Here is a 27,579-nt window from a genome sequence, read left to right as displayed (position 1 = left end):
ATCTCTGTCTGTCAAATAAATAAATAAATAATCTTAAAAAAATAAAATCAGCTAAAAGAAACTTACACTATACATTTGGAATTCCTTAGGCCTTTTGTATTATTCTGACTTCCCTTATATCCCTCAGAACCTTACCCAAAATGAGCATGTAATTCCTAGTAAGCAAAGATAATAATTTAATTGGGTTATTTGTGTTTTGTCTTTTTTTTTTTTTGAGGGGGTTTAGGGGGAGCAGCAGCAGAAGAAGCAGAACGAATCTTAAGTAGGCTCCATGTCCAGCATGGAGCCTGGCTCGAGGCTCAATCTCACAACCCTGAGATCATGATCGGGGCAGAAATCAAGAGACAGATGCTCAACTGACAGCCACTCAGGTGCCCCTGATAGCTTGTAAACCATCATATTCCCCAACTATGGAAAAACTATCCAAAAGCTAATGGGAAGCTATGAATATGTGGACTAAGATGGATACCCTCTACAAAAGGTATCCACCAAAATATGGACAGTGTTTAGGTTAGGGAATAGAATTATATATTTTCTGTATATGTTTTCTGAATTTTCATTAACACACACATATTCCTTAATTTAAAAATAAGATATGCGATGTGGCTGGGCAGCTCAGTCAGTTAAACATCTGCCTTCGGCTCAGGTCATGATCTCAAGGTCCTGGGATTGAGTCCTGCATCAGGCTCCCTGCTCAGCGGGGAGTCTGCTTCTCTCTCTGCCAGCAGCTCCTCCTGTTTGGGCGCTCTCTCGCTCTCGCTCTCTCTTTGGCAAATAAGTAAATAAAATCTTTAAAAAAATAAAAATAAATAAAAATAAGATATGCAAACACACCCTCAAATTTAAGTTTGAAAATCAAGGAAGAAAAAAATTCAGGATGAAATATCAGAAAGAACACCTATAACCTAAATTTCTAAAACATTTTTAACAGCTTCATTGAGAGATGATTTTATATCACAAATTCACTTCTTTAGGTATGCAATTAAATGTTTTTTTAGTAAATGTACAGTGTGTAACCATCACCAAAATCCAACTTTAGGAAGTTCCCACCACCCTAAAGGGACAGCTCCTTTCAGGTAATCCCACTTTTAGTCAATCTCCATCCCTACTCCTAGGTCTCTACAGATTTGCCAATTTTCTTGCACAATGTGTAGTCTTCTCTGTCTGGCTTCTTTCCCTTTGCAAAGTGTTTTTGAGGTTCATCAACGTTGTAGCATCTATCAGTCTTTTGTTCCTTTTTATTCCTGAATAAAATTGCATTGTATGACTATGCCACAATCTGTTCATTTGTTCTACAGGTGAAGGGCATTTGGATTGTTTCTGGTTTTTAACTGTTATAAGTAATTCTGCTATTAACATTCACATAGAAGTCTTTGTGTGAATACTGGCTTCATTTTTCTTGGGTAGATACCCAGGGGAATTGCAGCATCATATGGAAAATACATGTTCACCTTTTAAGATACTGCCAAACTTCTTCCAAAATTGCTGTACCATTTAATCTGCTCCTCTGTATTAGGTTATCATTTCTCTGTATCAGTCCTAATGTTTTTTAACGTCTGTTGCTGACTGTAGCCATTCTTGTAGATGCAGGGTGATGTCTCATTTTGCTTTTTGTTTACATTACCCTAATGACTGATGGTATTGAGCACATTTTCATATACTTATAAGCCATTTATATGTCCTCTTTGGTAAAATATCCTAATCTTTTCCTTTTTAATTATTTGTCTTATTATTGAGTTGTAAAAGTTCTTTATACAGTTTAGATATAAGACTTTCACAGCTATGTAATTTGCAAATACTTCCTTCTAGTATATAAACATTCTCCCAGTCAGGAACCTAGATTTTATGCTTTCAATAGTATAAATATCGCCAATTATTTGATTCTCATCATGGAACACACCAAATTTGAAGCAAATCGAGTTAATGAGAAGGCGTGCTCTGGAAAAGCTCTGTTTCTAAGTTTTGAAAATGAAAAGGCAATCACAGTTGTCTAGTAGCAAGCAATAATTTAGTCACTTTAGAAAGCTTGTACAATTATATCTTGACTACCAACTTGGATTGGGAGAAAAAAAAAAAAGAAAAAACACACAAGATGACTAAACATTTCCTGAAAAACCAAATCAATACTCTTATTTGTTTTTGAAGATTTATTTATTTGAGAGAATGAGTGAGCAGGCACAAGTGGTGGGGAGGAGGAGGGAGAGGGAGAAGCAGACTCCCTGCTGAGCAGAGAGCCAGAGGTGGGGCTCGATCCCAGGGCCCTAAGAACATGACCTGAACTAAAGTCAGAGGCTTAATGGACTGTGCCACCCAGGCTCCCCCCAAATCGATACATTTAATACATGTTCCTGACACTGGTTTACATTCTAGTAGCATTGCAAATTGTTTTGCTTTTTATGTAGGGGTTGAGAATCAAAGCATAAGAGCACATTTTCTAAAATGATAAACTAAGGGGTCTTTTGAAATAAGCATTTCTTATTTCAAAAGGAAAACAGTAGTTCTGGATTTTAATTTCACAATTGAAATGTAAATCATTTTAACATTTTATCTGCATCTGGCTGGTTCTGTCAATGTAAAATAAAGCAGGTGGCTCAATTCAGCAAACACTTATTGAGCATCTGTTAAATGAGGCCCTGTGCTAGGTGCGGCAGGGAATATCGGGACAAGAATAATTGCTTAATTGTGGTTTACTAAATGAGGTAACCTCTAACCTAAGTAGCGAGATGTGCAGGACAATTTTATGATATGCTTAATCCTGTATTCTGCTAGTGAAAAGTAAAATTGTATAAGGGGATATAAGAGTGAAAGTCTTTCTGCCTCACTTTGGCTGAGTCCCCAAAGGAGGAGAAAAACCAGTAAATTCTAAATACGTTCACGTGCCTGAGGACTTGCAAAAAGAATGGAATAAAAGTAATGTTTTTCAATCCTTAGCACATCATCTATCTTGAAGACACATAATTGGCTTCAAGGGGGCCACACAGCTTTGCAAGTGCCTCTGGGTTTGGGAGACTGATGTCTGACACTCTCAGAGACAAATCCAAATGTTGGGAAGCAGTTTTTTTTTTCAATTATTCATATATTTCCTTATACAAAGGGGTGAACTGAAGATGTGCATTTTATTGTTTTACCTCCAGTTTTGACAAAGTGGGTATTTTGTTTGATTGCTTGTTTGTTTATCCTACCAGTATTTCAACAAAAATATTTGTATTTTCTCCTTTTTCACACCAAAGTTGGCATATGCACTGTACTGAATCTTGCCAGTTTTACTTAATAATATATTTCAGGGGGGTGCCTGTGTGGATCAGTCCATTAAGCGTCTGCCTTTGGCTCAGGTCATGATCTCAGGGTCCTGTAATGGAGCCCCACCTTGGACTCCCTACTCAGTGGAGAGTCTGCTTCTCCTTCTTCTCCCCTCTCCCCACTCCCCGCTCATGCTCTCTCTCTCACAATAAACAAAGTCTTTTAAAAGGAATAATATATTTTAGAATTTGTAACATGTCAACACATAAAAGCATCCTCAATTTTTTCATATATGCATAGCATTTTATTGTAAGGATACATCATAATTTCTTAAACCAATTCTAACTTAATGGACATTGGATGGCTTCCAAACTTTTAAATATTACCAAAATAAAAAAGCAACAATGAACAACTTTGCATATCCACCCTCAGATACATGTGTACGTGTGCACGTGTAAGAGTTGAATGGGCATTTTGATGCCTGTGAAAGGTGTCCCAGTCTCCCCAACTGCGTAGAGAGCCTATAGTACCTATATAATCTATTTAGCTATGAAGGAAACCCTTGACAGTATAAGTGACAAGTGCAAGCACACATGTACACATTCAGAAGTGTAATTCCTGGGCCCAAAACTGCCTGTGTCATTTTGATGAATATTGCCAAATTGCCCTTCGTAAGAGATATATACTCTTTTCTACCAGAAATGTATATGGGTGCTTCTTTCTTTACATAGCTTTCAATGATCTCAGCTTTTTAATTAAAAAAAAAAAAAACACAAAGAAACAAAACTACTTTTATAGTCCCTTAGCCAGAATCATGCTTTATTTCTATCCCTGTGTAGGCAAGTTCATTCTTCTAATTTGCAGACAGTCTAACCCAAGTGCAAATAGGTTCTTTCTAAACACGGGCCTCAAGTTATTACATTTCCAAGCATCTTTTCTTCCAGTTTCTGCTATAATTTATGTTACACTGTACATTTCCTTTTAATTATTTCTTCTGAAAAATGTGAAACATTTAACTCATCAGGACAGGGTGGTGGTAGCTCTAAATGGAGAGATAAGCTCATATTAATACATACTATAAAATCATTCCACTTCTTTACTCAAAGAAGAAAGATCCCTTAAGGCTGAACATTATCAAATTCTACCTTATTTTCAGAAATATTACCAGTTTGTGAAATACAAAGAACTTAAAGCCCTCAAACATTTATAATTTATCTTTTTATGCTTGCTGCATATCTAAAAATTACTTAAAATATAAAATCACTCATTTAGAAAAAGTTTTTTTTCAGATAGTTTTCCCATAAAGAAAAATTGATTTGCTTATTTTTCCAAAGAAAAATCGGAAAACAAGCTTGGTGATACTATTAACATAGTTTGTGTTTAAGTAATGACATGAGGTTGATCAAAAATTTATAATGCTTTGATACATAACCCCAGATGAATAAGTAGAATTTGGCCTCCTATTTAGGTGTAGTGTTATAATAATAACCATAATACACATTCGTATGGTGCTTTATAATTTACAAAGCTCTTCCATGTACATGATAGTACATGATAGCTACCAGGTATTTTGATAAGCTGTACACTAGAAAGTATTAGTCTATTTTTACCCAAGATAAAGAGAATGAAAATACATTATTTGTTTAAGGTCAAAAAGCCAATGAATTATAAGTCATAGAGACAAGAAGTAAAATGGTAGTTGCCAGGGGCTAGGGAGGGGGAAATGGGGAGTTAGCATTTAATGGGTAGAGAGTTTTAGTTATGCAAGATGAAAGAGTTCTGGATACAGTGGTGGTGATGATTGCTCAAGATTCACTGAACTGTATACTTAAAAATGGCTATGCTGGTAAATTTTATCTTATGTGTATTTTAATAACCTTTATTATTTTTCTTTAAAGGTTTTATTTATTTATTTGTCAGAGAGAGCACAAGCAGGCAGAGTGGTAGGCAGAGGCAGAGAGAGAAGCAGGCTCCCCGCTGAGCAAGGAGCCCAATGTGGGACTTGATTCCAGGATCCTGGGACCATGACCCAAACGGAAGGCAGTGGCTTAACTGACTGAGCCACCCAGGTGTCCCAATAATCTTTATGGGGAAGAGAGAGAGAAAGCAAGGACGAGCAGGGGGAGGGGCAGAGGGAGAAACAGACTTCCCGCTGAGCAGGAAGCCTGATGTGGAGCTCAATCTCAGGACTCTGGGATCATGACCTGAGCCAAAGGCAGACAGCTAACCGACTGAGCCACCCAGGCACCCCTGTTATGTGTATTTTATTACAATTTTAAAAATTGGGGGGGGGGGCAGTGAATAGGAAGCTTGAATTTGATTGCATTTCTTTTTGTTTTAAAAGATTTATTTACTTATTTTAGAGAGAGTGAGAGAAAGGGAGACAATCTCCAGCAGACTCCCTACTGAGCAGAGAGCACATGACCCTGAGATCATGATCTGAGCCAAAATCAAAAGTCAGACACTTAACCAAGTGAGCCACCCAGGCACCTCTGATTTCATTTCTGTCCACCTTCTTTCTATTCAGAGCAATTATTATTCCCATGTTATAAATCAGGGGACTAAGGCCCAGAAGGACTGAATTCACTCAAGTCACATAACCAGCAAGTGTCTGAGTTGGAATTCAATCCAATGGAAATAATTTTACAACCAGACGTTAAGCACAGGAAGTCAAAATAAAATCAAGGGCTCATCTAACCACTCAGGGTTGGGCAATCTTTAGTTAATCATTTTACCTGTTTGGGCAGTTGTTCATGCAGTTGTAAAATAAAAGTATTTACATAGATCAGAGTTGGGTTTCTTTTTCTTTTTTTTTTTTAAGGTTTTATGTATTTATTAGACAAAGATCACAAGTAGGCAGAGAGGCAGGCAGACAGAGAGAAGAGGAAGCAGGCTCCCCACTGAGCCGAGAGCCCGATGCGGGACCTGATCCCAGGATCCTTAGATCATGACCTGAGCTGAAGGCAGAGGCTTAACCCACTGAGCCACCCAGGCGCCCCTTGGGTTTCTTTTTTTAATTCAATGCTTTGACCACAACTTACAGCAAGAAATGTGTACACGCGCACATGTGCATGTGCACACATACATAACCCACATTACCCTAGGCTGGATTTCCCAGAAGCAGACCTTGAGATAAGCATCTGAGTGCAAGTGATTTATCAAGGATGTGCTTCCAGGAGCAACTGGTAACTGGTATGCGAGTAGAAGATGCACAGGAGGAAAAGGACAGAAATCAATGAAGGGTAAGATTTTAGGTGAAGTCTCAGCCTCATCCTGATCCCAAGGGGACCTCTGGAGCACAAAATACACCAAGGAGTTTGACTTGCCTTGAAGCAAGAGAGCTGGGCTTTGGCATTTCATTCCTAGTCAGTCACTGGTTACAGGTCACCAGGAAGTTGTAACCTCCAGGACTTTCTGCCCACAGTACCTGTTGTAGCCAGTCCCCAAAGGTGGCCCCTGGTGATTCCTGTCTTGTGGTATTCACACTTTTGTGTAGTTCCCTCCTAATACTGTTTCATGGTTGGTCTGTGTAGCCAATAAAATACAGCAGAAGTATATGTCACTTCTGAGATTAAGGTATAAAAGACTGGGGCTTCCATCCTGGATTCTCTTTTTCTTGGATCACTGCCTCTGGGGGAAGCAAGATCTCATTTTACGAGCAGTCCTATGAAGAAGCCCATGACACAGATTCTCATGACAAGGAACTAAGGCCTCCAGCCCACAGGCAGCCAGCCGCATGAGTAAGTTTGAAGGCAGAGTCTCCAGCCCCACTCAAGCCTTGAGAGGACTGCAGCCCCAGCTGAACAGTTTTACTGTACTCCATGAGACACCCTGGGCCAGAACCACCTAGCTACTTTGCTCTTGGGATTCCTGACCCTCAGAAATTATGTAGGATAATAAATGCTTGCCATTTTGGGGCTCCTGGGTGGCTTAGTCAGGTACACATCTGTGTTCAGCTCAGGTCCTCATCTTCAGGTCCTGCAATCAAGCCCGGCCTTGGGCTCCTTGCTCAGCAGGGAGTCTGCTTGTCCCTCTGCCCCTCCCCCCTGCTCCTGCTCTTTCTCTCTGGCTCTCTCTCTCAAATAAATAAATAAAATCTTAAAAAATAGTAAGTAAATGTTTGCATTTAAGCCACCAAGTTTTTGAAAAATTTGTTATGCAGCAACAGATAAATAATAGAGATATATTAGACTAATGTATCTCTAGTAGCTGAAACGTAGTTTTCTAAAGAAGCACAGGGAAAATTCTTTAAGAGAAAAGCACAAAGACACTGAGGAATGGGCAGAACCAGCAAAAGAGACCTGAGGGGATGTGGGCAGAGCATCAGTCAAGTCTGCTATCACTCTAAAACAAATGTTTCATGAGACAACACTTATCCTTATTACAAGTAATGTACTTTGATAATCTCTATTTTATTATATTCTTATGTGCTTTATTAAATGACAGAAGTAAGCCCTTAAACTGATTTCAAAATCCACTAAGAGTCTGTGAACTGCCATTGAAAAACAGTGAACTTAATCATCTTTGAGGTCTCTTTTAGATCTAAACTTTCATAATTAGAAGGCACCGCAATGTTCTCACAATGACGACAAACATTTATTGAGCACCCACCACGCCAGAACTATTTAAGACACTTCCCATACACTGCTTCATGTAAGACAGCAAGGGAGGTACTATTAATACCCCCATTTTACAAATGTGAAGACTGGTAAATTGCAGAGGCCAGAAGGAAACCCAGGCAGCCTGAGTTCACAAGTTTGGGCTCCTATACCAGACTGCTTGGGTTCAAGTCCTGATGCCAACAGTTGATTAGTAAATGTTTCTAATAATGATCATGAAATAAGTCAGTTATAAGAAGTCAGCAGCTTACTGATGGGAATGATTCTAACAAAAAATGTTCAGAGCCATGGTTATGCATGTCAACTGAATTCAGAGGTTAACTCCTTGATAACCAGCTCAATGTTCTGCTCTGCTTTGGCCATGATGGCCCAGTCTTCACTTTAAACATTGCCATTTGTCCATTTAAATAAGATAGGGCTCTGGCCTGGGCTATACAACATCTGCACGCTTGACTATCTAAAGTACAGATCTGGGCGCCTGGGTGGCTCAGTCATTAAGCCTCTGCCTTCGACTCAGATCATGATCTCAGGGTCCTGGGATCAAGCCCCACATCAGGCTCCCTGCTCAGTGGAAAGCCTGCTTCTCCCTCTCCTCTGCTGCTCTCTCTGCTTGTGCTCTCTTTCTGTCTCACTCTGTCAAATAAATAAATATTTAATAAAATAAAAAATAAAGTATATTTCACTATAACTAGATAGAAGGAATTTCAAATGACTCATTTTTATATATTGGTTTATTAAGGTGCAATCAAAGATAATTCTCTAATAAATGAACCTACATTAAAGTAGATTAATCACCACTGTGTAGAAAATAGTCCTACAAGAGTCAATGAACACTAATCTTTGGATTCAAAAATAGCATCCAATAAACATTATGATATACATGAATAAAAATGGTAAACAACTACACAGAACCTGGATACCTGCGATGATCATCTTTTTGGCTGAATTCTTCTGAGCCAAGTGTCCATCAGTTATATCTTTTATGTTATAGGAACACAGTATTTATCACAGGTATTGGGGTCAGTGTAGGAGCATGCATTCCTTTTAATAAGAGATTATCAGTAACCAAAGATTCCTATATCTGCTGAGTGAATTATCTAGAGCTGGACACCTCTAGGGGATACATGTCAAGAGGATGTTTCAGGAGCAACTATGTGGTGAGGTGACAGAATATTTAGGAATAGGACAGAAGGAAAAAAAATGGTTTATGTCCCACTTCAGAAACTGCTGTAGGATTATGGATTATAGGGCAACAGGAGTAACGTAACCTAGCTTGGAATACTGCTATCAGAGGTAAGACACTAGTTTCTTGTCACCTATTTAAAAAAAGTCATTTACAATATATTGCTAAAGAGGGAGTTACAGAAGGTATCACGGCTTCCCCAAGCCAAATATCTATGTAGATGTCCTGAAAAATTAACAATGTGAATTTTTTTCTAATTACAAAAGAAATACATGCTTTCACAGAACATTTAGTAAATGCAGAAATTTTTTAAAAACTCACAGAATGTAAAGATATCAGTTCATGAGGTAAAAATTATCACTGTGTGTTTGTGTGTGTGTATGTCTCCAATTTGGCATCATACTATACATCTTTTTGATAATTTCTTCTTTTTTCACTGAAAACATACTGTGATAATTTCCCTATATCCATGTACTCTACTACAACATTAATTTGATGGCTGAATAGAATTCTATTCTACAGACATGTAGCATATGTAACAGTATCCAGTCAAGCAAACAGAAATTACTCTATACATTCAATGCAGAAACAACTTATTGCTAATGATTTGCCACAAAGTTACAAAAAGTGCTAACAAAAGGGGAAAGGTGCTATTGCTGTGTAACCATTGCAAATATGCAGGTGTAAAACCAGTTATTTAAGAAAAAGTTCTACGCTCACCCATTTAGGTTGGGCAGTTCTCTGGTCTCACTTGGGGTCCCTAAAACATTTGTGGTTGGTTTTGGATTGGCTTTGCTGATCTTGGCTGGGCTCTCTTACAGATTTGAGACCTCAGCTGGGACAGGAGGGCTGGCTAAACTGATACACATGGTTTCTAGCATGGGCTTATTCCATTAGCAGTCATGAGGCTCCAGAGAGTGAGCAGAAGGATAAGCTCCCCTGAGGCCCAGGCTTGGGACCATCATAATGCTATTTCCTTGGCATTCTATTGTTCAAAGTAAGGAACAAGGCCAACCCAGATTCAAAGAATGGAGAAAAAGATTCCACTTTTTATGGGAAGAGCTTCAAAATCACATGGCAAAAGGGCATGGAAATAGGAAGAGAAAGAATTCTGTCCAGTTTTACAAATGATCACAGTGTGTCTTACGTAGGAACCAGAGACCTGCTACCACGCTTCAGTTGGAGGCCAGAAGCTCAAACTTGATGCTTCCTGTGTGAGGAATTGCTGCTACCACTTTTGGAGGTCCTGCTACCACTGAATAGAAACCCAGCAGTCCATAACCTTACTAATGCCTTAAAAGACCACATGAAACATTCTCCAGGATGGATCATATGTGAGGCCATAGAACAAGTCTCAATAAATTTAGGAAGACTGAAATCACATCACACATTTTTTCCAACCACAATATGAAACTAGAAATCAATTACAAAGAAAAAAAAAGCTGGAAGAAACACAAACGTGTGAAGGCCAAACAACATGCTACTAAGCAACCAATGGGTCAATGAAGAAATCAAAGAGGAAATTAATAAAACACATGGAAACAAATGAAAATGAAAACACAATAGTCAAAAATTTTTGGCATGCAGTGAAAGCAGTTCTAAGAGGGAAACTTATAGCAAAAAAATTTATAAACAATACAGGCTTAACTCAAGAAACAAGAAAAATTTCAAACAATGTAACCTTACACTAAAAGGAACTAGAAAAAGGAGAATAAAGCCCAAAGTTAACAGAAGGAAGAAGGAATAAAGACCAGAAAATGAAATAGAGACTTTAAAAATAAAAATGATCAATGAAACAAAGAGCTGGTTCTCTGAATAAACAAAACTGATAAACCTTAAAGCTGATTTGTCAAGCAAAAAGAGAGGACCCAAATAAAATCAGAAATGAAAGAGAACTAATGACTGATACCATACCACAAAAATACAAAGGATTATAAGAAACTACTATGAAAATCAATATGCCAATAAATTGGACAAACTAGAAAGAAGGGATAAATTCCTAGAACCATACAGTCTTTGAAAACTGAATCAGAAGGAAATAGAAAATCTGAAGAGATCAATGTCTAACAGCAAAATTGAATCAGTAATCAAAAACTCCCAACAGAATTCCGAGGCAGAAGGATTCACAGGTGAATTCTATAAAACATCTAAAAAAGAGATACTACCTATTCTCCTCAAACTACTCCACAAAATAGAAGAGGAAAGAAGCTTCCAAATACATTCTACAAGGCCAGCATTACCTTGATACCAAAATCAAAGACAATACAAAAAAAGAAAATATTTCTGATGAACACAGACACAAAAATCCTCAGCAAAATATTAGTATACTGTATTCAACAATACATTAAAAGGATCATTTACTACAATCAAGTGGAATTTATTCCAGGGATACAAGGATGGTTGCATATCTGCAAATCAATCAATGTGAATATCACATTAACTAAATGAAGAATAAAAATTATATGATCATCTTAATAGATGCAGAGAACACATTTGATAAAATTCAACATCCATTCATGATAAAAACCCTCAACAACGTGGGTTTACAAGGAATATACCTCAGCTTTCTGAAGGCCATATATGAGACACCCACAGGTAGCATCATGTACAATGATCAAAAAACTGGGAGCTTTTCCTCTAAGATCAGGAACAAAACAAGGATGTCCACGCTCACCACTTTTATTCAACATAGTACTGGAATTCCTAGTCACAGCATTCAGGTGAGAAAAAATAAATAAAAGGCATCCAAATTGGTAAGGAAGAAATAAAATTATCACTATTTGCAGATGACAAAGAAAACCCTAAAGACTCCACCAAAAACCCATTAGAATAATTCAGTAAAGATTCAGTATACAAAATTAATATACAGAAATCTTTTGCATTTCTATACACTAATAATGAAGCAGCAGAAAGAGAAATTAAGAAAATAATTCCATTTACAATTTTACCAAAAAGAATAAAATAACCATGAATAAGTTTAACCAAGGTGGTGAAAGGCCTGTGCTCTAAAAACTGTAAAACACTGATGAAAGAAATTGAGGTTGTACAAACAAATGGAAAACCAAATCATACTCATGGATTGGAAGAATTAATATTGTTAAAATGTCCATACTACCCAAAGCAATCTACAGATTCAATGCAACCCCTATGAAAATACAAATAGCATTTTTCCATGGAAATAGAATAACCCCCAAATTTGTATAGAACCACAAAAAAACCCCAAACCTAAATAGCCAAACCAATCTTGAGGAAGAAGAACAAATCTGAAGGTATCACCATCCTAGATTTTAAAATATATTACAAAGTTATAGTAAAACAATATTGTACTGGCACAAAAATAGACACATAGATCCATAGAACAACATAGAGATCCCAAAGGAAACCCACATCTCTATGTTCTACTAGTCTACAATGAAGGAGATAAAAATATACAATGGGAAAAAGACATTCTTCTCAATAAATTGTGCTGGGAAAACTGGACAGCGACATGCAGATCAATGAAACTGGATCAATTCCTTACACCAGACACACAAAAAAACCCCATTATATCTTGAAGGACCTTTGTTTTAATACAATTAAATGTATCTAATATTAAAATGCACTAAACCCCTAAATGTGTGATCTGAAACCATAAAACTCATAAAAGAAAACATAGATAATAATGTCTTTAACATTGGCTTTAGTAACATTTTTCTAGATATATCTCCTCAGGCAAGGGAAACAAAAAGAAAAATAGACTACTAGGACTACAGCAGAATAAAAAGGTTTTGTATATGAAGGAAACCACCAACAAAATGAAAAGGCAACCTACTAAATGGGAGAAGATATCTGCAAATGATAGATCTGATAAGTGTTTAATATCCAAAATACATAAAGAACTTCTACAACTCAACACCAAAAACCCCCAAACAATCCAGTTTAAAAAAATTGGCAGAAGACCTAAATAGACATTTTTACAAAAAAGACATGCAGATGGTCAACAGACATGTGAAAAAATGCCCAACATCACTCATCATCAGGGAAATGCAAATCAAAACTACAATGAGCTATCATCTCACACCAGTCTAAATGGCTAAAAAGACAAGATATAACAAGTTTGAGCAAGGATATGGAGAAAAAAGAATTCTTGTGCACTCTTGGTAGGAAAGCAAATTGGTACAGCCACTGTGGAAAACAGTATAAAGGCTCCCCTCAAAATTAAAGAGAATTACCATATAATCCAGTAATTCCATTACTGAATATTTACCTGAAGAATATGAAAACACTAATTCAAAAAGCTATATGCACCCCCATCTTTATTGCAACATTATTTACAATAGCCAAAATATGGAAGCAACCCAAGTGTCCATCTATAGATGGATGAAGAAGATGTGATATATATTCCCATTTGGTTGAGATCTGAAGGATTAATCTTGAGTCATAATTATACATTTTTGTATTGTATCCCCAAATACACAAAAGTTTTATCTGCATTTCCCTATGTCCAATAGCTGCAGAATAAATAGGAGATCCCAATAACAATTTTTATTTTTTTTTATTTTTATTTTTTTTTTAAAGATTTTTATTTATTTATTTGACAGAGAGAGATCACAAGTAGATGGAGAGGCAGGCAGAGAGAGAGAGGGAAGCAGGATCTCTGCCGAGCAGAGAACCCGATGCGGGACTCGATCCCAGGACCCTGAGATCATGACCTGAGCCGAAGGCAGCGGCTTAACCCACTGAGCCACCCAGGCGCCCCCAATAACAATTTTTAAAAAAAATGTTTCTAGGGTTTAACCTCTATACACAGTGTTTCTTTTTAATGGCTTATTTTTCACTATAAATATAATATTGCTTGTAAAAAAATCAAATGAACATTTTCAGTGGTGAAATTCCACTGTAATACAATCCACTGCTCAAAGATTGTCATATATATTCATCCTGATATTTTCATATCAATACTCTAATACACTTTCTTTTTATACTTATAGAGGATTATAACTCTCTTCTATAACTTTTTTATAAGTAAAAAATTATATGTTATGTATTATATCTTGAAGGACCTTTTGTTTTAATACAGCTAAATGTATCTAATATTAAAAACCTCTATCATAGAATTCTATAGTATAGATATGCTAAAGAAAATTTTTTATGTTCATCTTCCCCAGTAGAGTGCACACTCCTTGAGGACAGGAACCTGGTTTGGTTTGGTCATAGCTATATTTCCAGTGGTTAGAAAAGTGCCTGGCAGATAGCAGATGCTCAACAATTTTGGAGAATAAATGACTAAATGGCAAAACACTATTGATGAATATTTGTACTGTTTCCATTTTTTACTCTTCCAATAATGAATTTTGTAGTTAGTAATCTTATAGGTATATTTTGTACACTTGTTTATTTTTGTAGGGCAAAATCCTAGAGAAGGAATTGCTAGGTCAAACAAACAAACAAACAAACCCCAAAACCGAAGAACTTCAACACCTCTCAAATTCCTCCCAACATGTTCAGGAAGTCCCCAAGTGTAAAGGGAGGTGGCACTTGAATTTATACATCTGGTCTTCCTATCACCTAGTGCTGCTACTACAGTCTCACAAATGTAGTCCTGTTACTAAGGGGCATTGACCTTTTCCCTCGTTTTAGCTTGTGCCATTTGAGGAAGTTGTCTGAATGTCTTAGGGTTCTACCCCATGTTCTGAGACATTCAACTGCTTGTCTGTTGATAGGAGAACAGTACCCTTTGTCCCTGCTAATTTTTTGTTCAGCAGACTATATTTGGCTACAAAACTTTATTGTCCCAGTATCTTTATGAAATTTTTTTCTCATTTAGTTTTTTTTTTTTTTTTTTTTTTTAACATGTGCTTTTCCCCGAGGCTCAGGGGTAAATCCGTATGAGGTTTTCCTGAGGCATCATTCATTCCACATCCTCATCCAGGTCCTGTGGACTTGTCCTCAGAACAAACCTAAGCCTCTGATGCTTATGAAGGCTCCTCAAACCAAATTTGCAAACTGCAGTTCTCTCCTCTCTTTGGCCACGTGCTTTCCCGGGTGGCTTTTGCAAACATACCTTTAGCGGGTGCGGAGTCAGTCTTGCAGATGTTTCTGATACCCAGGGTAAAAGTCATCTTTGTGTTAAGGTAGGGAGGGACCCTGGAAACGCACAGACGGAGAAATTGAGATGAATGCACGTACACTCAAATTTCATCTTGGTAAGTTTTTCAAGAGTTCAAGATCCTCCCCGCCATTAAGTCCTACAAACTTTAGTGTTTTAATCTTTTGGGAGGACTTCCTTTATAAACAGTCTCGTTTTTTGTTATAAATGTTATATATGCTCACTTCAAAATTCTAGGAAAGAGAGTAAATATAAAAAAAAAAAGGGGGGGGAAACAAAATCATTCATAACCCCCCCACCCCGAGCTACTGTTGCGAAAATTTTATACATATTTTTAAAATGTTATCTCTATGCCCAATACGGGGCTTGAGCTCACAACCTGAGATCAAGGGTCACGTGCTCTACCTACCTACTGAGCCAGCTAGGTGCCCCAATTTTATACACATTTTCTTCTAATTTCTTTTCTCTATGTTCTTACATAGTTGAGGTTATATTGCATATTTTCCTATGACTTTTTTCTTATTAGAACAAAAATTTCCCAGGGTGCCTGGTTGGCTCAGTGGGTTAAGCATCTCCCTTCAGCTCAGGTCATGATCCCAGGGTCCTGCAGCCCCCCAACTAGCTCCCTGCTCAGCAGGGAATCTGCTTCTCCCTCTCCCCCTACCCCTCACCCTGCTCGTGCTCATGCACACTCTCTCACAAATAAATAAAATCTTTTAAAAAAGATAAAAATTTCCTTTTGTGAGCAAAAAGATCTTCCTACACATGCTCTGTAATAACTATAAGCCAATCCCTTGCTTGGATGTACCATATTTTGGGATTATGCATTTTCAAAGCTGCCCTCCAAGTTTACTCAAACTAAAAGTCATATTCATTTCCTCCTTTTCCTTCCTTACCCAAATCCACACAGTCCTGAGGGCTGGTCCATTTTTTTAGGCAGAGGAGGGACAGAGAGAGAGGGAGAGAGTCTTAGGCAGGTTCCACACGCAGCTCGGAGTCTGACATAGGGCCCAATCTCAGGACCCTGAGATCATGACTTGAGCTGAAATTAAGAGTTGGATACTTCACTGACTGAGACACCCAGGTGCATTTTGTCTATTGTATTTCAAAACAATTTATTTTATCTGCCCCTGGGGCTTTTGATCCAGCTAGGGCATCTGGAAGCTTTTAAAAATTACTGATTCCTCTGGCCTCACCACAGACCCAGTCAAACAGAATCTCTGGGGGAAGGAGTCCAGGCATCTGTGAGCGCATGAGCTCTTTAGTGGATTTTTATGTAGCTGGAGTTGAGATGCACCACTCCTCCAGCCTCACTGCCACTTCTGAGGTCTGGCCCTCATCAATGCCCAGGTAGGTGACTGCAGTTACCTCCTAACTCCAAAATTACCTCCCAGGAAACACAAGTCAGATCATGTCACTCCTACTGAAAAACCCTTCACTGCTCTCTATGGCCTACACAAGAAAACGTTACCTGGCCTGAGCAAAGAGGGCCATCACAGTCCCGCATTTCTGCATCCTTTCCCACTCTAGGGCCTCTGGTGCACCTCACCACTCTTGTGAGGAAGCATTCTGCTTTTGTTCAGGCTGCGCCCTAGCCTATAATGATGCCCTTCTCCTTTCTCCAAACTACACCATTACCTTATTCATACTTCATGGTCCATTTCAAATATCCCACCCTTCTTCAATCAGTCAACAGTCATCTACTGAGTGACTACTACGTACCATCCATTTGGTCAACATTTTCTGATTTGCTACTGCATCTAGGTGGGGGATAGAACAGTGAATACAGTAGACGAAAACACCTACCATGTGGAGCCTGGTGGGAGAGGTAGACAACAAAACAAAAGCACGAATAAGAAAATGGTAGGTAAGAGCAACGTAGGGAATTAGAGCATGTAGTGACTATATTGGCTGTTTTGGACTAGATGGCTATTTTCGTCTGAAATGGTCTTTCTGAGGTGGTGATGACTATATTGAGATCTGAATGGCAGGAAGGAAGGGAGCAAGCATTCTAATGATAGGACCAGCCAGCATGAAGGCTTTCAGGTGGAACAAAGTCTGATTGAAGAACAGAGAGAAGGCCAGAGCAGCTGAAGCACAGGGGTGAAGGGAGAATAATGGGAGAGGACACGGGAGCCAGCTCCTGGATGCTTGCTAAGTCAGGGTAGAGGGTTGAAATTTGATTCTTTGTGCAATGATGGGAAGCCACGAGAGGGTTTTAAGCAAGAGAGAGCCACGCCATGGTTTGTGTTTGAACAAGATCACTCTGGTGGCTGTGTGAACAACAGATTGAGGAGTGATGGTAGCAGGGACCAGGTAGGTGCTTTGGTGGCACTTCAGTTCTCCTTGAAGTACTGAATTTAAGGCAAATAAAAATCAAAAGCCCCCCTTATTTTAAGCAAAATACCAAAATTCTTATTATTATCTAATAGGACCTGGATGGGCTGACCTCCCTCTAGCCTCCTGCATACCATCTTTGCCCCAGCTATCGAGCCTTGCTGACTTTGTCAGCTCCCCAAATGCAGCATTCCTTCAGGCCTCAGGGCCTTTGGATTTGCTGTGGTTAAGTTATTTGTGTGATAAAATACAAAGTTTCCGGGGCACCTGGGTGGCTCAGTGGGTTAAAGCCTCTGCTTTCGGCTCAGGTCATGATCCCAGAGTCCTGGGATCGAGCTCCACATCGGGCTCCCTGCTCAGCAGAGAGTCTGCTTCCTCCTCTCTCTCTGCCTACTTGTGATCTCTGTCAAATGAATAAATAAAATCTTTAAAAAAATACGAAGTTTCCTATTTCAACCATTTTCAAGTGTACGATTCAGTGGCATTAAGTACATTCACAATGTTGTACAACTGTCACCACTGTCCAGCTCCAGAAATTTTTCACCACCTTGAGGGAAATCCCTGGGAATTACCAAGCAGTCATTTCCCATTACCCCTCTCCGCTGCCCGAGGAAACCACTAATCTGCTTCCAGTCTCTATGGACTTGCCTGTTCTGGATGGTTCATACAAAGGTAGTAATACAGTATGTGGGCTGTGTGTCTGGCTTCTTTCCCTCAGTATGTGTTCAAGATTCACCCATGTTGTAGCATGTGTTGGCACTATATTCCTTTTTATGACTGGGTAATATTCCATTGTATGGAGGGACCACGTTTTGTTGATCTGTTCATCAGCTGGTAGATACTGAGGTTGTTTCCACCATTCAGCTTCTGTGACTAGTGCTGCTGTGGACATTCATGTACAAGCTTTTGTTTGTATACTGGTTTGCAATTCATTTGGGTATCTACCTGGCCGTGGGATTGCTGGGTGATATGGCCGCTGTGGTTATATTTTGAGCAACCGGACATCAGTGACTCTTAGGCATGTTATTAGTCGCCTGTGGCCGCTCTAACAAAGTACCACAAAATGGCTGGCTTGCATGACAGAAATTTATTCTCTCATAGTTCCAGAGGCCAGAAGTCTGAAATCAAAGCATCAGCAGGGCCATGGTGCCTCTGAGACTGGGGAGAATTATTTCTTGCCTCTTCCTCTCCTTGGTGTTCCTCAGCTTGCTTGCAGCTGTGTCATTCCGATTGGCCACATGCCCTTCCCCTGTGTGTCTCTGTGTCTTCCCATGGATCCCTCCTGTCTCTTCTTCTTTTAAGAACATCAGTCATACTGGATTAAGGGCCCAACCTCCTCCAGTATGGCCTCATCTTAACTTAAATAATTGCATCTGCGACAACCCTATTTCCAAGTAGGGTCACATTCTGAGGTACTGAAGGTAGGATTTCAACAGATCTTTTGAGCGGACACAATTCAATCCATGACAAACTGACAGACATTACTGTGCATCTGAATCCCATAAGGATCTTGTTAACATGGGCTTGGAGAGGAGCCCAAGGTTCTGTATTTTCAACAAGCTCTCCCAGTAGATGCCAGGTTCAAGGACTTGTTCTGGTTTGTCAAGGACTTGGTTTGGCTTTAGCAATGAAAATCTAGAGTGCAATGAAACCCCTCATCCCTGGGAAAATTGGGACGGTTTGTCACCCCATGGAATTACCCAGATCACAATTTGAGTAGCAAGGATTTAATGGGCTATGTAAATTTACCCATTAATTACATTATTGAATATTCATATTTATCTTTTCATTTAAATAATCTATTTTGCTAGAACAGGCCAAGTTTTCAAGAATCTGGACCTAAAACTTATCCCCCAGAAAGCTCCAAACTGTGAAACAGTTGAGCTGATGGGCACCATCTGTGAGTATCATGTGTTAACTCGTAAAATTATCCATGACACTCAGCAGTGTCCTTGTTTGTTTGAAAATGGAGATTTCTGACTCCTTTATGGGGTAATTATGCATGGGCAAGACCTTGAGGCTAAGCGTAGCCACTGGATTTGAAGTGCTCAGTATACTTTTCCTGCTGCTTCCTGGGGACTAGAAAAATATAGGAGAAAGCTCCTTTCTGAAGTTGGGTTTAAGCTCATTGCAATAGGGACAGTATCCTTCAACTCTTGATTCCTATTGGACCACCTAAAGAACTTAGAAACTGCTGAGACCAAATGATTCAGGCTACCTGAGACTGGCCACAGGCAGTCATGGTTTTTTGCTTTTTTTAATATACTCTCCAGGTGATCCAAATGAATAACCAGAGCTGAGAATAATTGTGTGGGAACTTCCTTTAAAACAGAAATCTTGCCAATCCGTTCTTAATCTTTTTTTCACCTGCACCCATATTCCTCTCCACTTCCTCTATGCCCACATAACCTTTTGTTATGGCTGATCATTTCCTTAAGCAAGTTCTCTTCTTCCTCCTGTTTGTGTCCTGTTTATACAATGACCTCACTGACCTGGGACCACATACAACTTACTGGAGGTAATAATTACTCCTGCAACAACTGCCCTTGGCAGGCTTTCCTCAAGACTATTGGCTGTTTTTTTTTACTCTTTCACAAAAGGTGTCCTTAACATCATCCACGATAGAGTTAGCCTGTGATAGTGTTGCTATTTTGACAGCAGAAACTCTCAGGAATCAAGCTAAATATCTCAGAGAATCTGTACTGTGTGTTCCTCTACAAACCAGCCACAGGAAATCTGGGTGGAGTGTACATTATTCTTTTATTGGGATATAATTCACATGTCATAAGAGCCGCCCTTCTAAAGTGTCCAATTCAGTGGTTTTTAGTAGGTTCACAAAACTGTGCAACCATTACCACATCAGATTCCAGAATATTTTTGTCACTCCAAAAAGAAACCCCCTACTCATTAACAGTCACTCCTAACAGTCATTCCTGCCACCCCTTCCCCTGTAACCTCAATTTCTGTCTCTGTGGATCTCTCTATTCTGGATGTTGCTTATAAATGGATCATTCAACACTGGTCTTTTGTGTCTAGGTCACTTCATTCACTCAGATTTTCAAGGTTCGTACATGCAGCATGTATAAATACTTCATTCCTTTCTGTGGCCAAATAATTTTCCTTTGTAGGGATTTACTACATTAGGTTTATCCATGCATAACTGATGGAACATTAAAGTTGTTCCTGCTTTTGGGCTACGATAAATAATGCTATGGACATTCCTGTACAAGCTTTTGTGTGAACATGTTTTCAAATCTCTTGGGAGTACGTCTAGGAGAATTGCTGGGTCATATGGTATCTGTTTGGCTTCTTGAGGAACTTCCGAAATGTTTTTGAACATTATTTTTTGGCCTCCATACAGCTCGCTCTTTCCTGGCTGTGAGGTGGTTTGAACTTGTTAGGTTGGGAGAAATGGGTCTCAGGCACTCTAAACATTTTTTCTGTTATCTGCTAAACATTTTACGTGCAGAAAGAATGGTACCTTCATACAGAAACAGGTCGTTCGGCATCATTTCAAAATGTGAGGACCTCTAAAAAAATGGCGTTCCTCCCGTGGCAAGGGTTTGGGGTGTCTGAGCTCCCAGGTTCCTGACCATCCCTCCAGCTGTGTCGCCGGCCACCTGTCACAGTCTGTTCCTGGCACAGACAAGGCCGGCTGGTTCCAAGGACACGACTACTGGGCCACTTCCATCTGAGAAGGCCTGGTGGGACGCCTAAATGCAGAAACGTGACTGCTTTTCGGGGATACCAATTAAAGCTCCTGTCGCCAGGCGCAGACAGCCCTGCAAATGTAAAGCCCTACTGTGCATCAAGCAGAAACTTACGTGCCAAGGGCCGCCTGGAAGAGGCTGAGCTGACCTCCGACCCCGCCCCAGGCTCTTCCACTCCCTCCCCGCGGCCCTGCCCGGCTGTTGGCCTGGGGGTCTGAGCCTGCGCGGGCGTGCCGGCGCGGGCGGCCTTCTCAGCATGCGCAGTCGCTGCCCGCCCGACTCCTTAAATCGGTGCCCTGCGGAGTGCGCGCTCACGCACGCGCACCGCCTCGTCTGCGCGCGCACGGGGCCTCTCGCGGCACGCGCTCCCGCCCCGCCCCGCCCCGCCTCCTCCCCCCCCCCGCGCGCCCGCCCGCCGCCCGCCGCCGCCGCCGCCGCCGCCGGAGCTCTGTAGTATGGCATCGAGGAGAATGGAGACCAAACCTGTGATAACCTGTCTCAAAACCCTCCTCATCATCTACTCCTTCGTCTTCTGGGTGAGTGGCCACGCCGGGCGGGTGGCCGGGCCTCCAGCCGTCAGTCCCTTAGTGATGCTCGGAGAAAGGAAGAAGGGGCAAAAAACCCAAACCAAAAATCTCATCTCGGTTCCCTCCTTAAGGAGATAGGCTCAGGGGGCTGGGCTGGGGCTGCAGGATGGCGGGGTGCAAGCTTGGGGTTGCTCAGACTCTAGACCCCACCCGGTGCAGCCTGCAAGGGGCTGCATGGTGGCGGTGACTGCAGGATGTCGACCTTTCCCAAATTTGTTTTAATGCACTGATTTATTTTTTTTAAGCTCGCGGGATAGGGTCAGCCTCTAGGGAAAGTTGCGGGTTTATTCCTCTGTTTCACTCTCTGGACACCCCTCCCCGACCTCCCTTACCAGCCTGTTCGCGGTGCCTCTAGGAGCTAACCCGGCTGGGAGAAGGGCGCGGGAGCACTGGGTTTGATCCCAGATTCCCGGTTATTCCCAACCCCGCGGGGCTGCGAGAGGGAGGTGCCAGGAGCCCTGTGCCTGCCTGCCTGGCTGGGCAAGGGCGACCAGAGCCTCCCAAGCGCACTGATGGGGGGGGGGGGGTGGGGGGGAGGGAGCTGCCGTCGCGCGGAGACGCACTGGAGGGAAAGGGTCTTACATAAACTAGGGGCATCTTTGAGCTTCCCCAGGGACCCAGGTGGTGGGTCTTATGACCCTTTTCCCACTCCCCTCCACCCCTTGGCTCTTCATCTGGTCTGTTATTGCACGAACCCAATCCGCAGAGTCCTGGGGGAAGACCCCCGCCACTTGGTGACAGCAATAGCGCCCCAACTCTACTCCCCATCTAACCAGTGCTGTTCCCAGTCCTTGAAGCTCAATGCAGAAGGGTGACGTCAACCCCTCAGCTGAGGCCTCGGGGGGCTGCGTGGTGCACCTCGCGGAGGGATGCGCCCTTCTGTGCGCGGGGGTAGCTGGAGGGGGGGGGCAAGGCTTGTGCCTTACCTCATCCTGTTTGGCAATTCGTGGAATCAGTGCAGGGCTGACACTGCAGTGATTCACTTGGAGGGATGGGTGATACCTAAAGACTGTTTCCTGTTGTTTCTCTTTCCATGTAGAAACCCCCTACCCAAGTTCCCCATTTCCACACCAAGCCACAGCTACCTTGCAGGAGAATGTCTGTTATCAACCCCCCCCCCCCCCCCCCATCACACACACAATAATTTGGGTCATTTCACCTTTCAAGGCAGTCATTTTGAAACCTGAGGCTCTGTAGAAAAAGCGAATCCCTCCTTTGGTTGTTTTTGTCTGTGCCACCCCCCCCCCATGAGGCCTAATTTTGGCTTGAAACCGAGCACAGCACTGTGTGAGGAACCCAGACCTGGGTTGATGGTGAACTAGGCTGTTTGAAATGATGACCAGCTGTTTGTAATGACCAAGACAGGAGCTGAGATTGATTAAGGATGAAAAAAAAATCTCTACTGCACGCACACCCCCCCCTCACTGGCATTTCCTTGTCACTGGTGTTGGTGATTCTTCAGGTCGGGGGGGACTGTGGGCTCTGGGGACCAGATATTCCAAGAGCTCTGCAGTGAGATAGGATTAGATTAATTGAGTATATCACCCAAGGCAGACACAGAAACGGACTTTATTTGGATTGAAAACGACACAGGTTGAACATTTTTTGCCGAAACTTTCCAGTAGCCATTCTTGGGAACTGGTTGAGTTTTTTTTAATTTATTTCCTTAAATCTCTGTATGGCATTTTAGTATTTACTTGACTTCCTATTTGTTACTGGAGTAAATCATATGGGTGATTATTTTTAGCTTCCTGAAAAATAAGATTTACAGTATATGTGGAGTGTTGTTCTTATAGCATCACTGCAGGCTGGTGAAGAAGGGAGTCTTCAGGCAGAGGCTTTTCATCTCATCTCTTTAGCTCTTCTTGCTTACCTCCGCCCTCACCCGGTGCATATAATTACTTAATGTCCCCTAATACATCTTAAACAAGCACTGCATTTTATGTCCTCTGAAGTTCTTGATGCCTGTGTTCTAAGCTTTTTATAATTTAAATAAAATGTTGACCTGGAGCATTTTCAGCAGTTTAGCATTCAATAATCATTTCACAACCAAAGGAATGAGATCTCTCCAGATTCGAGGGTATTTTAAATAAGATATTCTCATTAATAAAGTGTTGTCCAAATGTCCTGTTTTCCATTGTACTTTAAAAAAAAAGATTTTATTTATTTGACAGAGACAGCAAGAGAGGGAACACAAGCAGGGAGAAGCAGGCTTCCTGCTGAGCACAGGCTGAGGCTGTGCTGCGTCCCAGGATCCTGGGATCAAGACCTGAGCCCCCCAGGCGCCCCTCTATTGTACTTTAAATGCTGGTTGCTTTTTTCTTTTTTTAACAACTTCACTGAAATATAATTCATATACCATATAATTCATACTTTGAAGAATGTACTATTCAGTGGTTTTTAGTATATTCACAGATACGAGCAACCGTCACCCTCGTCAATTTTAGAATATTTTCATTACCTAAAAAGGAAACTCCATACCATTTAGCTATCATACCCCACTCTCCACTCCCTAAGCAATCACTAATCTACTTTCTGTCTCTGTAGATTTCCCTGTTCTGGACATTTCATATAAATCATGTAGTATGTGGTCTTTTGTGAATGGTTTCTTCCACTTAATGTAATATTTTCAAGACCCCTCCATGTTCCTTTTTATTGCCAAATAATACTCTGTTGTATGACTGTATCACATTTCCTTCATCTGTTTGTCCATTGATGGGCATTAGAGTTGTTCCTACCTTTTGGATATTGTGAATAATGCTGCTATAAATGTTCGTGTACAAGTGCTTGTGTGAAAGTGTATTTTCAGTTTGCAGGGAATTGCTGGGGCATATATTAACTCTATGTTTAATTTTTTGAAGACCTGCCATAGTGTTTTCCATAGTGACTGCACCATCTTTTATTACCTCCCCCAACCCAGCCGTGTATGGGGGTTTTGATTTTCCCACATTGTTGCCAACATTTGTTAGTATATGACTGTGATTCTGATCATCCGCATAGGTGTCTTATTGTGGTTTTGAGTTGAATTTTCCTGGTGATTAATGATGTTGAGCATCTTTTTATGTGCTTCTTGGTCATTTGTATATCTTTCTTGTAGAAATGTTTATTGATAGCCTTTGCTCATTTTTTACTTGGGTTATTTATTATTGAGTTGCAAGTGTCCTTTATATATTCTTGATTCAAGATTCTTATTGGATATATCATTTGCAAATATTTTCTCCTGTGTGTTGCCTTTTCACTTTCTTGATGTTGTCTTTTGAAGTATAAAAGTTTATTTTGATAAAGTCCAGTTTACCTATTTTTCTTGTGTTGCTTATGTTTTTAGTGTCATATCTAGGAATCTGTTGCCAAACCCAGGATCATGAAGAAAATGCCATTTATTAGAGTGATTTATCAATTCAGTAAATACAGTTGAGGAATTTCTTTTTCTAGCACCTAGAACTATGTCTGGCACATAGGTACTCTAATATCTGTCAAAACTTCTGGGGTTAAGTTAGGTAATTAACAAAAAAGGTGACCTTGGTGTTATTTTAAGTGGAAGATGGAGGGAAAATTAAACAGAATTGTTTCCTTTGCGTTCTTCGTGCATTGTTTTAACAGGACTACCTCTCTTCCCTTCCTTCAGTTTAGACTTAGGACCAGAAGACATTTGAGCTTAAAATGGTGGTAGACCAGTAACATCAAGAGGTGGATGTACCTGAGCATTGGCTAAAGCAGAAGCCTAATGTTAGCGAATAGACCTTTGTTTTATCTGGTCTCCTCTTCTGTCTACAATCACTCTCCCCTTCCCAGGTGTTCAGCTAAAGCAGTGGTTCTCAACAGGTGACCTTATTGCCTACCCATCTCCTGACATTTGGTGATGTCTGGAGACCTTTTGAGTCCCAGCTGGGGATAGAGTGCTATTGGCATCTAGGTGGTAGAGGCCACAGGTGCTGCTAAACGACCTATAAAGCATAGGACAGGTCCTCACAGCAAAGATTTTCTGGCTCCTTATGTCAACAGTGCCAGCAACGTCTACACTATCAGACTTGACATAATCTTATGAAGAAAAATAGAGTCTTTTTTTTTTTTTAAAGATTTTATTTATTTATTTAACAGAGAGAAATCACAAGTAGGCAGAGAGGCAGGCAGAGAGAGAGGAGGAAGCAGGCTCCCCGCTGAGCAGAAAGCCTAGGCTTGAACCTAGGACCTGGGATCGTGACCTGAGCCGAAGGCAGCGGCTTAACCCACTGAGCCACCCAGGCGCCCCAGAAAAATAGAGTCTTATGCAAAACTAAGTGTTTTAAAAACCATGTTTACTGGTGTTTGCAACCACCATACCAGAGAATACTGAACACAATCCCAAGTGAGAAGAAAAACAATCTCTGTGGTGTACTGTAATTCTTCTTTGAAGATGAAAGGTAGGTAGTTCTTTATATAATCGTGTCTAAATGGATAAGATGATTTGTCTTCCAGTACGTGACATTGCCTGAATGCTAGGTAAATGGATCCTTTGTTTTCCCTGATTTATGTGTTTCATTTTCAGATTTATAGAAGAGGAGAAAAAAAAAACACACACCTAGGAGTAAGATATCCTATGCTTCAAAGACTAGCAAACAGTGCCTGGCACTTAATAGGTTTACCCAGGAAGTATTTACTAATGAATGAATGAATAAAGGAAATTTTATTGACTACTCTTGGGCTCATTTATTTATTTCAATTTACCTTAATCGGGAGGCTTTTAAAAACAGTGTTCTTTTCAGTCTATTTGTGGTGACTAATATATGTGTTCCTGACATTGGTGTATACAAACGTGGGATAGAGGACTTTATAAAGAATTGCTTATCCTAATGGTAGTTCAGTTACTATATTTTTATGATCAGCTAGTTTGCCAGACTTTTTAGTTATCTAAAATCTAAAGCTGGAATTGGAATTTAATTTGTTAAACTTGAATAAAAAAGATATCTATTTTATCCTAATACAAAGCAAAATATCTGTTCTTCACAACAAATATAATTATTTCAACAACAAGCAGGACAGCTTTATAAATATGCCACTTATTAGGTAAATTCTGTTTTGATTTGTAATTTGTAATGGATTTTAGACACTCATGTGAATTCTAAATTAATTGCATCTAAATCCACTAAATAATGTGTGAAGAGAAATATCCTTTGCTTCATTCCAGCATATATTGGATTTGATTTCTTCTTTGAATATCCAAGAACCTAATTAGATCATCACTAGTGCTATCAAATTCTATTGCAAAATATGAGTGATTGTTTTTTTCATTTAGTAAGCATCATCAGCCTTTCTTGGGGAGGATTTAAAAGAATAATAGTCAAAATGTTTTTCTTTTTTCTTTTGTTATCCAGAAAGTTTAGTTCCTTGGGTTAAATAGAGAAGACAAATATCTTAAAGAGCATTCCCCAACATTTACCAAGTGTTTGAATCTTGGCACACACTAAAGCTTAGGCTAACTATTTTACATATCATGGTAACTCAGTAAACATTCATTAAATGGTTTTTATATGCCAGGTGTCTCAATAGAATGTTTACCAACTTTTGCTAGGTACTGCTTCATTTTTAAGTAATGCCCTCATTCTACTACTTCTCAGCTTTTTGGTATTAGGTATTATATATTGTCTTCCCCCTATGGAAGATGAAGATTTAGCTCTCTCACATCCTTTCCATATTGGGGTAGACCCCAATATATCATTGATTATTACCATATATCATTCTGGTTAGAGCACCAGTGGTTACATTACTATAAGCCTACTCACTAGGTAAGCCTACTCACAGCTGAGCCACTTAGTGTGTATATTATGATTGCTTGCAC

The 27,579-nt window shown here is 40.2% G+C and overlaps 2 protein-coding genes across 2 annotated transcripts in view; one reads left to right on the top strand and one right to left on the bottom strand.

Annotated features, from left to right (window-relative positions):
• Window positions 1-21,445, bottom strand: part of LOC125092050 (ferritin light chain-like) — a 68,145-nt gene extending 46,700 nt beyond the window's left edge. The window contains exons 1-2 of the mRNA XM_047716301.1: window positions 21,292-21,445; window positions 15,086-15,168 (exon numbers count right to left, since the gene is read on the bottom strand). Coding sequence (XP_047572257.1) covers window positions 15,086-15,143 — 58 coding nt within the window. The 5' untranslated portion in view covers window positions 15,144-15,168; window positions 21,292-21,445. The remainder of the gene's footprint in view (window positions 1-15,085; window positions 15,169-21,291) is intronic.
• Window positions 21,446-21,568: 123 nt separating this feature from the next.
• TSPAN7 (tetraspanin 7) overlaps window positions 21,569-27,579 on the top strand; it is a 121,635-nt gene continuing 115,624 nt past the window's right edge. Inside the window, exon 1 of the mRNA XM_047716300.1 lies at window positions 21,569-21,713. Coding sequence (XP_047572256.1) covers window positions 21,633-21,713 — 81 coding nt within the window. The 5' untranslated portion in view covers window positions 21,569-21,632. The remainder of the gene's footprint in view (window positions 21,714-27,579) is intronic.

This window comes from Lutra lutra, chromosome X, assembly GCF_902655055.1.
Source record: "Lutra lutra chromosome X, mLutLut1.2, whole genome shotgun sequence".
In the NCBI taxonomy this organism is placed as follows: Eukaryota; Metazoa; Chordata; class Mammalia; order Carnivora; family Mustelidae; genus Lutra; species Lutra lutra.
The sequence above is the reverse complement of the archived record's forward strand: the minus strand, read 5'-3'. Positions and strand labels throughout refer to the sequence as shown.